At 40.8% G+C, this 13138-nt stretch overlaps 1 protein-coding gene across 4 annotated transcripts in view; it reads right to left on the bottom strand.

Annotated features, from left to right (window-relative positions):
- Positions 1-243: 243 nt before the first annotated feature.
- The window catches only part of Tek (TEK receptor tyrosine kinase), a 115405-nt gene continuing 102510 nt past the window's right edge, over positions 244-13138 (bottom strand). For 3 of the 4 annotated variants that reach the window (XM_037202714.1, XM_028870312.2, XM_028870311.2), the window contains 5 exons: positions 9315-9385; positions 8448-8488; positions 7715-7811; positions 1966-2063; positions 244-1227 (listed from right to left, as the gene is read on the bottom strand). In XM_037202714.1, the coding sequence (XP_037058609.1) occupies positions 1151-1227; positions 1966-2063; positions 7715-7811; positions 8448-8488; positions 9315-9385 (384 nt within the window). In that variant the 3' untranslated portion in view covers positions 244-1150. Of the gene's footprint in view, positions 1228-1962; positions 2064-7714; positions 7812-8447; positions 8489-9314; positions 9386-13138 lie in introns of all 4 variants that reach the window. The other variant, XM_028870313.2, reaches the window with a different exon arrangement.

The following is a 13138-nucleotide window of genomic DNA, read 5'->3' as shown; positions in this document are numbered from 1 at the left end:
AAAACAAAACAAAACAAAACAAAAAAGTTAGGAAGGTGGAAATATAAATATGTCAGTGTGAAACAATTAGAGGTCTACTCCCCTAAGGCAAGACAATGAACTAAGAGGTAGAGGTATAGAGCTTGCTGGCCTTGTGGGCTTTGTACTCCTGCCCTGGGTCATACACTCACTAACTCCATGCATCTTAAGACATCTTCTTAAAAACATATTTCCAATTCCTATGACATACACTCCTGGACAGGATGTGGGTGGATGAGACATTTATTCACCTACAGGAGAAACCAATGCAGTTGGTGGCTACTGCACCAACAGTAAATTCACAAATGATCAAAACTACAGACCTTTACAATGTGCAATACATGTAGGGATACGATAGTGTGCGATACATGTGGGGATAGTAACTCCATGTCACAAATGCCACACATCACTCCGAAATTCCTAGTTTTACTTCTTAGAATATACAATAGATTACTAAAGAGACTAAAAGTAACGTCCTACCAGTTTATTGACCTTACTTATATCTCTCTAAAGGTTCTTAGTCTCCTAAGAAAGTTTTTAGATGTTAACATTTTGGAATGACATGTGTGCTGTAAAAACACAGGACAAACTGTCACATGGCCAAATGAACTGGCTTCTGTAGGTGAGGGATAAGATTGAGAGACCCCCTTTTCAGCCTCTTGAGTAGTAACCCACATTCTGATATAATTCATAAATTCCCCTCGCTTTTCTTCCCGGGCTGTCAAGGGAATTGTTAGACTTATTAACAGTATTTTGTGTGTACACAGCAAAACATTTTTATAGCATTCAATTATAAAGGTAAATATCAAAACACCTAGGACAATAACAAACCCTGCATTACAGTATTTGCACTCATACTTTCTTGTGCAATCTCTGTTTTTAGAAAAATATATTATATGAAAGCACAAACAGGCATTCTGATCTCAGCACATTCTTCCTCCGAGCAGTATATACAGTCATGTTAGAGTCAGAACACACTACAGATCCACGCAGGCTTTCCACTGAGGGTCCCAAACACACAGCACGATATGTACACTTCTATATCACATCTCCTGGCAGAGGGTCGTGACGGTGTCAAGGCGCTCTCGTGCCAGGGAAGGGCAAACGGCAATTGAAGATGAAGAGTTCCGCTCTAGGCTGCTTCTTCAGCAGAGCAGTCGATTCCCGCATAGGTAAACTTCTCATAAAGTGTGGTATTCACATACGTCTGAAAGAAGAGGAGAGGATCAGGTCCACACTGTGCCGCTTCTGCCTCTGCCGGGACAGGTAGACCAGCCCTGGCTTTGATTTATCTTTCATGGCTGGGGGGACACCTTCTGTTCTCAATCCCTCTGTGTATTTGATGATGTGTTTTTCTGAAATGCATCCTGTGGCTTCTAAATAAGATTCCCTGCTCCCTCTAGCCTTAGTTTCTGAGCATCTTTAGTATCTTACTGACCTCTCCTGGAAAGGTCAGCTGGTGTAGGCTCCTTCCTCTGACTATATTTATTCTTCATCTCTCCTGCTGACCTAGATTTGTCTGTGAACCCCTAAAATGGTACAGGCAATTACCTTTTAAAATGTTTCAATAGACTTTCTTACCCTCCAAACAGTAAACTACAGGCCAGACTTCGCTGCCTTTGTATTCTTGGCCAAGTCACTTAACCTCTTTGTTTCTGCATCGAAAAAATTAAAGGGCCAGGCTACATGAATGAGATTCCTTCCAGCTCTAATAGACTATTTGCAGGTTGTATTTTAGTGTATTGTGAGTGACTATATCTTACAGAGAAATCTTATTTCCCCCTAAATTCTATCTCCTCAAAATTAGGGAGCATATCTGTTATGGTGTAATATCTAAGGCTATTCTTAGAATAGCTTGTTGAGTTGTTTCAATGACTTTTTAATGATCACCTCGGGCATTTCACAAATTCCAGGGAAAGAGCATCTGTATCAAATTGTGCTCACCTTTCCGTTCTTCTAACATCCTGTTTAAGGACACCAGTATCTGGGCAAATGATGGTCTCTCATAAGGCTTCTCCCTCCAGCACTGTCTCATGAGATCATACCTTTGAACATAAAGAGTGAAAAGATAAGATTAACTCTGACTGTGCTTCAGGCCTGGCTTTGCCTTAGCATGGGGCAGGAAAAAAAAGAAAGAAAATTAGTCACTGGGGGATGCATGGTCATGACGCTGCGAGGCATAAGATACATGCACTCTACCTAGGACATTTCCACGGTGTCTTTCTCTCTTCCTACAAGCCCACTTCCCTTTTCTTCATCTGTGGATATAGTAGAGGCCAGCTGCCAGTCTTTCAGGACCTTGGCCTCAGCTATTGTAGCCATGCAGAAGGAACTGAATTACCTGTCTGTAGCAGCATTGATTTTGGAATACTACCTTTCTAGTCATGAGTTCTCCTAATGAAATGCCAATATGTACCTCCCAGAGGCAGGACTTTAAAAGTCCCGCCATTAAACACAAATGGCATCTTTAACTAGGTACAATGGACAAATTATTGACAACCAGTCTCAGAACCAGGAAAGAGTTCACAGACACCAGACACCAACTCTGCTGGCACTTTGATCTTGAACTTCTCAGCTTTCAGAACAATGAGAAATAATACACACATGTATAATTAAATATTAATATATAATACAATTATATGATTATACAATTATGGGACCTCACTGGCCAACAACTCCAAAATAGATAACCCATTCCTAGCACTGGGCTTTTTATTTGTTAGCCTGTGGTGTCTAATAGGGGAACCGTTGAAGCATTTTAGGGTGACTCCATTTAAACACTTTGTATATATGTCTATGTTCATATTTTAGGAAACTTCTATGCTAGTAGTGTTTCATATGACTTTTTGGAGGGTCTTTAGTATTAGTTTTCCTGCCTGTATTCCTGCCCTCCTATTCTCCATCCCATTTAACTTTTCCAATTCCTTCATTCCCATTCCCCCTTTATATCTGTGTTCTATCTTCTTTCTGTTGAAAGCTTCATCTTCCCTCCCTTGAAGCCTTCATCCCCCCACACCTCCTAGCTAATTTTCTGACCTCTGTGGGTACTCCAGATGAAAAACACATATCTAAATATTCAAAGCTAACATCCACAAATGAGAGAAAACATGGGACATTTGTCTTTCTGGGTTTGGGTTACCTCAGAATGATTGTTTTCAGTTATATCCATTTAAATGAGGATTTTCATGATTTCATTTTTAACAGCTGGTTAATATTCCATTGTATAAATGTACATTTTATTATAAATTCATCAGTTTATGGACATCTATATGCTGTTTCCAATGTATGCCTACTGTGAATAGAGCAGCAACGAACATGGATGAGCAAGTATGTCTATAGCAGGATATAAAGTCTTTAGGTTATATACCAAATGTGGTATAGCTGGATCATGAGGTACATCAATGTTTAGCTCTCTTAGTAACCTTCAAACTGATCTGTAGTGGCTTTCCCAGTTTGCACTCCTACCACCAGTGAATAAGTGCCCTACTTTGCCCATATCCACACCAGCATTTATCATCATTTGGCTAAGATCAAAAACACTATGACTGTAAGATGAAATCTCATAGTAACTTTTATTTTCATTTTCCTGATGTCAAATGATGTTCATTAAAAAATGTTGATATCCAACAATTTTGTTAAAAAAAATATTTCTTAGCCATTTGTTTTCATCTTTTGAGAACGTTCTGTTTGGATCCACGCTCCAGTTTTTAATTGAGTTGTTTGTATTCTTGGTGCTTATTTCTTTAAATCTTTTAGATGCCCCTCTGTCAGATGTGTAGCTGGTAAAGATTTTTCTCTAGGCTGGCTCCTCACTAAAATGATAGTGTCCTTTTCTGTACAGAAGATTTTTAGCTCTAAGACGGTTCAATTATCTGCTGTTAATCTTAATGCCTGCATTACTGGGGTCTTGCTTAGAAAGACTTTTCCTGTGCCTGTAAATTCAAATGTATTTTCTACTGTAGGAGGTTTTTGGTTTTTTTTTTTGGTGTATTCTTTAGGGTCTTTTATGTATTGTTTTATAGTTTCTATTGCTGCAATGAATCAGTATGGCCAAAAGCAACTTGAAGAAGAAAGGGTTATTCCTTTCACAGTTCCAAATAACAGTTAATCATTAAAAGTAGTGAGGACAGGATCCTGGAGCCAGGAGCTGATACAGAGGCCATGGAGCAGTGCTGCTTACTGGCTTATTCCCCATGGCTTGTTCAGCCTGTTTTCTTATAGAACCTAGGACTAACTAGGGATGGGACTACTCACAATGGGCTGAGGCCTCCCTATCAATCACTAATTTTAAAAAATGCCCTACAGGATTGCCTACAGCCTGATCTTATAGAGGCATTTTTAAAAATTTAGTTTCCCTCCTCTCAGTGACTTATGTCAACTCAACACAAGCTAAACTATCCAGCACATGTATAAAGCCACATTATCTGAACTAAAGATACTTTGGTTTCTTCCTTTCCTATTTATACCTCCCTTATCTTCTTCAATGGTCTAATTGCTCTAGCTAAGACTTGAACCACTTAAGGGGAATGAACATCCTTTTCTTGTTCTACCATTTATCTTGTTCTACCTTCTGTCTCATTGGATGTTATAGGTCTATCTAAAGATGACTTCATCTTGTTTTAACTTTGGTAGGTCTGTGTATGTCTAGAAATTCACTCATTTCTTTTCAATTTTATGGTTTGGTGGAAAGTTGTAAACTTTAAATATGTATGTGTAAACTTCATAAACTATGTCCTTATGACTCTCTCAGTGTCTGTTGTAATGTTTCCCTTTCCATCTCTAAATTTTATTAATTTGGATCCTCTCTCTCTCTCCCTCCCTCTCTCCCACCCCTCAGTTTGGCTAAAAGTTTGTCAAACTTAATAATCTTTACAAAGAACCATCTCTTTATTACATTGCTTCTTTGTGTTTTTTTCATTTGCATTTTATTTTATTTTAATTATATCTTTCCAGATGTTGTTTGTTCTTATTTTTAAAAGGCCTTCAGGTACATTGTTAAGTTATTAATTTGACATCTCTAAAATTTTTTGATGTTGTCACTTACTGCTATAAAGCTTCCTCTTTTGACCACCTTCATTGTATCCCATAGATTTTTGATATGTTGTTTTCATTTTCATTCAATTATAAAATTTTTAAAGTTTCCTTTTTGATTTCTTCCTTGGCCCAATTACCATTCAGAATTGTGTTGTTTAATTTGTGTGTTCTCTGTTGTTTCTATTGCTGTTAATATCCAGCTTCATTCCATTGTGATTAGATAGAATGTAAGATGTGATTTCAATTTTCCTGTATTTGGTGAAACTTGCTTTATGTCCTAATATGTTGTAGGATTTCCAGAAAGTTCTATTGGCTGTTGAGAAGAATGTGTATTCTTTAGTGTTTAAGTGGAATGTTCCGTAGATATCTCTTGGGTCCATTTGACTAATGATGTCTTTTGTCTTCAGAGTTTCTGAATGACCTGTCTGTCAATGACAGGTATGGAAATCACCCACTGTCACTGTGTTGGTCCATCAGTAGTTTTAAGATCTAACAGTATTTCTTTTATGAGTTCAGGTAGCTCTTCTTATGTTTGCTATATATCTGTTTAGGACTGTAACATTCTTTTGGTAGGTTGTTTTAATGTGTCAATTCTCAACCTGCAGGTTGTAACCCCTTTGGAGGTCAAACAACCCTTTCACAGGGCTTTCCTAAGACCATCAGAAAACACAGATACTTACATTAAGATTCACAACAGTAGCAAAATTACACTTATGAAGTGGCAACAAAATAACTGTATGGTTGGGGTCACCACAACATGAGGAACTGTATTAGAGGGTCATAGCATTAGGAAGGTTGAGAACCACTGCTTTAATAAGAATGGGGTGTCCCTCTCTTAAAACCATTTTGGCTTTAAGAATAGTTTGCTGGATATTAGAATAGTTATGCCTTCCTGGTTCTTAGTTAACATTTGCTTGAAATGCTTTTGTCATCCTTTCACCCTGAGTGGTATTTCTTGTTGATGATAGTGAGGGATGTTTTCTGAATGCAGCAAAATGATGGATCTGTTTTCTTGTCCTTTGGGCTGGAGTCTTTTTCTTCACTATCTGAGCCATCACTGTAGTGCTAGAACCTGTTTTTAAATATAATCTGGTAGTCTATGTCTTTTTTATTAGGGGAATTGATACTGAAAATATTAATCATTATTATTAAGCAATGTTTATTAATTCCTGTTATTTTGTTGCTTTTGTGGTGTTCTATTATACCTCTTTTGATTTAACATTCTGGAATTTTTTTTATTTCCTGTGCCTTCTTGGATGTGTTTGACCTTCCCTACTAGGATCCTCTGTAGAGATAGCTTAGTCAAAAATTTTTAAAATATTTTTATCATGAAAAGTTTTCCTTTATCCTTCAATTTTCACTGACAGTTTTGCTTGGTATAGTCTCTGCTGGTAACTGTGCTCTTTCATAACTTGCAGAACATACCATTCCAAGCCTTTCTGGCTTTCATAGTCTCCATGGAAATATCGCCTGTTATTCTGATGGGCCTTTCTGTATAGGTGGATGGATCTTTCTCCTCTGCAGCTTTCAATATCCTTTTTTTTTCTCCTGTGCACTTAGTGTTTTGGCTATTATATGACATGGGGAGGTTTTTTTTTGTTTTGTTTTTTTTTAGTTCTGCCTGTTTGATGCTCTATATGCCTTTTGCACCTTGATAGGCATCTCTTTCTTAGATTTGGGGACTTTTCTTCTTTGATTTTGTTGAAAATATTTTCTGTGCCTTTGACTTGGGTCTCTTCTTCCAATGATTTAGTAGGTTTGGTCTTTTTACAGTGTCCTATGTGAGTTCTATTCCTCAGTTGTTGTTTTTGTTTGTTTAAGATTTAACATGTGTTTTGATTAAGTGATTCAATTCTCTACCCTGTCTTCAAGACCTACTATTCTGTTTTCCACTTGATCCAATCTACTGACAAGGCTTTCCTCTGAGCTTTTATTTGAATTCCTATGATTTTCATTTCAGGATTTATTTCATTTTGGCTTTTCTTCAAAGATTCTCTTTTTATAAAATTACATTTTCATAGCTTGGATGTTCATTTTTTTTTATTCCACTGTGTTTTTACAGCCTTTATACCAGAATTTATTCATATCTTCTTGGAGTCCCTTGATTATCCATGTCTGCCCAGGGTGACCTACATTTATACCTATTACACCAGGGGAAGTATTAGCATCTCCTTCTCTCTTAGAAGTATGAACAATGACCTGTTTATTCAATCTATGACCTAGCACTCTTGAAATCATGTCACTCAGGGACTTCTGCTGGCTAGTTCTGGAATGAAAGCATTACTAATGTTAATTGTTCTTCTTTGTGAAAAATAATCTCAAAAGAACCTAGAGTGTGAACAAGTTGTTGCTTAATGGAGTGACTCAGAAATCTCTCCTCCAACCTGAATGAAGAGTCTGCATGCCTTTGTTCTTGAACAACTTTGTGTATTTCATTGCCCTTCCTTATTTCAACCTTGTCAAGACCTGTACCTTAACAACTCTCCTAGATGTAAGTAGCAGAAAAAACTGTTAATTATTGCCCATCACATAGTCTTACTAGCAGAAATTTTCTTTTCACCCAAGATCTCAATGTGGGTGTGTTAATGTACCTAATGACTTCCCCATTAGAGTCACATGGAGAAAGGGAAAGATAAAATAACCTCAGTGAGGCCTGACTTACACCTCATCATCACAGTTCAGGGGCTTCTCCAGCCTGTAGCCCTGGGGCAACTTCTCGTAGAGTTCTGCACACGTCATGCCACAGTAGGGGGTGCCTCCTGGAACACAGAAAGGAGGGCATGTGAGTCCCACTGGCACAGAAAGCTGTGCTTCCTGCCCAATGCTAAGCAGTGAGGAGGAAGAAGAGATAAGATAGGGTGATCCCTCCATGTGCCTCCCTCTATAACCCACTGTGCACCAGGCTTGGACGTACATCAGTGAACCCACCACAACTCTACCACTCCTTCAGTGGAGGGACCCGCCAAGGCTTCATTGCTGACAGGCCACTTCTTTTCCCCGTGTCTGCTATGCAGAGCACATCTCAGGTACCACTGACATTTACTTTGTCATATTGAAAGTTTGTATTTGTGCAATTCCTAGTTTATCAGCAACAGTTACTGTACAGCTTAAATTAGAAAAGCTATACACTTGTAGAAAAACTCAGAATATAAAACCGAGTGAAGGGAAATCCTACAATGCCTCTCATTACTTTTCAGTATAGCACCTTATAGTTTAAAAATATTAATTTCTAAAACCAATGGCAGTACATCTTCAGAAACACTTCTATTTGCGGGTTCCACCTGGTGGCATTAGAGAAATTAAGTGGTGCCCTGTGGAATCAGGCTAGAAGGAAGTTCTGGAGGGTTCATGCCCTTTGCACAGTGTTTTGCCTAATGGGGAAATTAAATACTCACCTAAGCTAACAATCTCCCAGAGCAATACACCATAGGACCATCTGCAGGAGGAACAAAATAAAACAAATGATCAGATACTAGGGTGACCACTCAGGTTTCTGCCCCATAAACCCTATCAAGAAACCTTTTATCAAAAGAGGAAATGATAATACGATGCTTTCTAGGGTGAGGCCTGACACACAGCATATGTTCCTCTTAGGTCCATAGAGGGCTACAGTGGGAAAGTGACTCACTTCTCCAAATCCCTTAACCCAATAGAGAATGCAAGATGCTGCTGTGGGAGACAGTGAATTCCCCTCCAGACAGATGGGAGTTGAGTCCTTTCTCTGCTGTCTAATGCTTGAATGGACAGTTTTAGAATGGTCAGTATAAACTACTGAACATAGGGAACCCCTAAGAATATTCTCCCAAAAGTGGGGAGCCCCTGGTGATGGGCTTGGTTGCAGTGAGAACACAGTGAATGCCAGTCTCCTTCTCCCTCAGACCTCAGTAAGGCCTCTGGGACAAGCATCCCCCCAATGGCCTCACTTTCTCTTCCTGCAGAGTATACAAAGCAAGATGACTTTGTCATGCAGGCTGCAGGAAGACATGCCCTACTACTATGGCAGCTTTAGGTCCAGGGAATGGAATCACGGGGAGGCCCCTACGCCCTTTCTCTCTTTAGAGGTAATGAATTCATCACCTGAAGTCTATATGTGATGGGCAAAGGTACCCTCAAACCTGACACCTGTGATTTTACACTAGAAACTTCCACTCTATGGCTTCCATTTCCTCCTCAGGGGTACAGGGTGTCCCTGTTTCTCTTTAGAATTTCTCCCAAATATACTTTTCTAGGAAAAACTCCTCAGTGGTAAGGCACATACTTACACATCACTGTTGGTTGTATAGACACTATAGTTCAATGACTCAATTGCCATCCAGCGCACTGGGAGCCTTCCCTAGAAAGAACCAAGTGAGATATCACTTAGGCAGGAAGGCTTTGTGTTTAGAATTCCAGATATAAAGCACAACAGACCCATGAAGCCTTGGCGTGTGAATTTCCACTCACAGACATGTATTCAGATTCAAAGACATGCAAATAGGGTAAGCCTTACCCTAGGGAGTCTGATTTGAGTCAGTCTATATGAATGTGCATGTTTGGGAGTCATTCAGCCATTCACCTGATCACCTTGTGATTTGGGGGCTTCCTAGGCAACCCAGTGATTGTATGGCTCACTGTTAAGAGATCTACTTCCCCCTCCCAGTGATATGCCCAAACTTTCAATAGTGCCCCATCAGCCTATAAAATCAGAAGGCTTTGGGGATTTTCCTCAACCTGCCTCTGCAGGAATTCTCCCAGGCTGCTCTTCTAGAGACTACCTCCTCCCATCCAAGAGTGATTCTAACTGCAGTCCTCTCCCAGTCCTTTGTGGAATGGCTACAAGTCCCAAGTGAGGGTTCTGTATTTTAGGCTCAGGTTCCAAAATGTCCTCCATCCCCCACGCACCCACATTCTCCCTCACACTCACACTCCCCTTCTTTCTATATCAGCCTGGGCCCATCTCCCCCCTGCTCCTCCAGCCCACTCTTGCATCGCAGCCAGGAATGGAAAGCACAGTCACATCAAGTGCTCTCTTTCCTCTCAACCCCACAGGCTTTGGAATACTACCCAGGCTCCGTACGTGCTTCCAGGTTTTCTGTATTTGCTTTCTTTGGGCTCTGTCCACTTTTGCTGTCTCTGTTGTCTTGATTCAGCCCCTGCCTGGCAATAGTATCCTCTTCAGTGAGCTCTCTACCTAATAGACCTTGCCCTTTATCGGCCTGTTCTCTGCACAGAATGATTGTTCTAAATGGCTACTTTAAGTATGTGGATCTTAAAATACATTTTTTAGCATCCATGTCCTAAGATCACAAGTCCTTGCCTGACTTTTAAAACCCTTGACTGGAGTTCAAGGAGCCTCAAGACCTTATCCCTGCTACCTCCTCCAGCCTTCAACTTGAATCCCCTTCCTCACTGTATTATTTAATCCCCAAAGTCTTATTGCTTTCCTTTGACTCTAGACTTCTGTATCAACCCTGTCCTCCAGCTCATGGAGTTCATCTTCATATCCAATATCTGCTCAACATTCTCTATAATACTCAGGAGCTTGCCTCCTCCAGAAAACCCTCCATGACTGCCCTCAGCGTTGGTTCAGCCTTCTCTGTGCTTCCACACACATGAGTTCCTGTACCTTGTGCAATTGAACTGTTGTAATTGCTAATTCGTATTTATCTGGGGACTTTATCCTGAAAGTACCGGCTAAGTCTTACTGTTATCCCTGAACCAACTATTATTATAAATGGCATCATAATAAATCAGTGAGATGATGGCTGTTGTCTATTAATGATAGCACAATATCAAATTGCTTTGTGTGGTTCATAGTAATGCTTTCAACAGTATAATTACTATGAGGGTTGAGAAAAAAAATAATAGACCCAGAAAGATAAACACTTGGATCCTAGCTTTGAATTTTAGATTTGTGTGTTTAATTTGGAGTGTCTGTACAGGACAGGAAGCTAAAACTGGCACATGCAAGTGGGGACAGGAAAAGGCCTTCAAATGGGGAGGGGAGAGTAGAACCCATGTGATTATGAAAACAGAAGGGAGGAAAAACTGAGAGTGTAAGGTGTAAGAGCAAGGATGGGGGACGGGGGGATGGAGGGATGGGATCAGATTGACCAAAATAAAAATTGTTATTTTGTAACACTAAATAAAAAATATAATTCGAAAGGAGTTTGAACAGAGCAGCCCTGCATGGGTGGACAAAGCTCCCCCAAGAAGACTTGGATGACTAAATGAGAATCTTAGTACCAAGCATGGGATGCCTCCTTATGAGTTATTGGTCAGGGAAGTCCCAGTCACTCCGAAAACAACATTGGCTACTGCCACTGTTCTTGGTTGTCCCCATAGCTACACTAAAAAGACCCTACTGCTGAAGACTCAGCACACTTGGCTGTAGGACTCAGAGAAATAAAGCTAGAACTTCCCTGACTAGTTTCCATAGTGCTAAAAGGTAATTCAAAGGCTGCTAGGGGAGAAAAGACACCAGCGGACTTACCCAGGTCTGGAACCTGCATTGCTATAATACTGACCGTCCAGTTGATGTGATAGTGACAGGACTCTGGGGGAGACTAACTACCTTTTAATTGGATTTGAGTCTTACGATAAAGGAGGGAATTCACGCCTGATACTGTAAAGCTGCCGATGTTTAGAAGGTAGGATTCTACTTTTTTTTTTTTTTTTTTTTTTTTAAGTTTCACTGATGAATGTAAGGTACAAACCACGGATTTAGACTGGACCTGAGAAAGCAGCCACTCTGCCGATGGGTGGCACCTTTCTGCCCAGCACCTGGTTTTCTCCTCTCCAACCCTCCCTTCCCCTGCCATTACCTTACCTTTTGTCCCCAGTCTGTGTTACTGCCACATACTTTACTCCACTTTTGAGAGACAGAATCTAGTCCTGCCTGCTCTACCCCAGCAGCATCCCTCCCTCCTGAGCTCTGAGAGAAATCTTTGCCCTTTATGAGATGTCAAGCCAAGAAGTACTATCACTGAGGATTTGAGAAAGGCATCCAAATGGAATTTCAGGCCATGAATCTAAACATCACCCAATGCATACCCTCTCAAGCCCTCACCTGAGACTGCAAACTACCAAATGCCAGAGTGAGGCAAGGAAGAGGATTCTGGGAACCAGTGTGAGGAACTGGGGAGCAGGACAATGTGGGCAAGTGTCAGCTCTCCCCATCTGCTGTGGGATGTCCTGTATGCTGTAAATATATGTTGCTATGCTTGATTGATAAATAAAATGCTGATTGGCCAGTAGCCAGGCAGGAAGTATAGGCAGGACTAGCAGAGAGGAAAACTGGGGGAACAGGAAGGTGGAGTCAGAGAGACGCTGTGAGCCACCGCCGTGACAAGCGAGATGTAACATACTGGTAAGCCATGAGCCACGTGGCAACTTATAGACTAATAGATATCGGTTAATTTGAGATATAGGAACTAGATAGCAAGAAGCCTGAGCCATTAGGCCAAACAGTTTAAATAATATAAGCGTCTGTGTGTTTATTTTATAAGTGGGCTGAGGGACTGCTGGGGCTTGGCGGGAGCTGGAGAGAAACTCTCCAGCTACACCTGTCTTTAAGGAGAAACATTGCACTAGATGGGGCAACATCTGATGGGACCAGGAAAATGCTGGTCCAGAAGCCCGTCCTCAGGGAGCTGAAGCAAGACAAAAGGGCCATGTGGGGACAAGGAAGGCTCCACTTTACATGCTCCTCAAAAACAGGAGTAGAAGATTTAAAATGACATCTGGACTTGTAACTATGTAGATGTAGGAATAATGAGCAATGGAGCCACTGATAAGAAAAGTGAGTCGAAGTGACTACGTGGGGCCGCTTTCCTTTTTAGAAAGGATTATTTTCTCTTCTGTCAGTTACTGAAACAAGTATTATGAAGAGGAAGGGAAGCGTGCTTGAGGCTAATGCAGAGCCCTGAGCCTTGTTAAGAGGCCAGAGGCACAGACTCAAAAAGACCCTCTCAGGACAAGTGGAGATGTCTCAGGAAAGCGAGTCCTAGAGATGGTCAGCAGAGCTGGGAGAGGCAGAGCCAAGCCACCAGAGAAGACTTGCAGGTATGGTGGCCGAGGCAGGGCTTGCCCCTGACCTACCTATGTG

This window comes from Peromyscus leucopus, chromosome 2 (assembly GCF_004664715.2).
Source record: "Peromyscus leucopus breed LL Stock chromosome 2, UCI_PerLeu_2.1, whole genome shotgun sequence".
Taxonomy (NCBI): Eukaryota; Metazoa; Chordata; class Mammalia; order Rodentia; family Cricetidae; genus Peromyscus; species Peromyscus leucopus.
The sequence above is the reverse complement of the archived record's forward strand: the minus strand, read 5'-3'. Positions and strand labels throughout refer to the sequence as shown.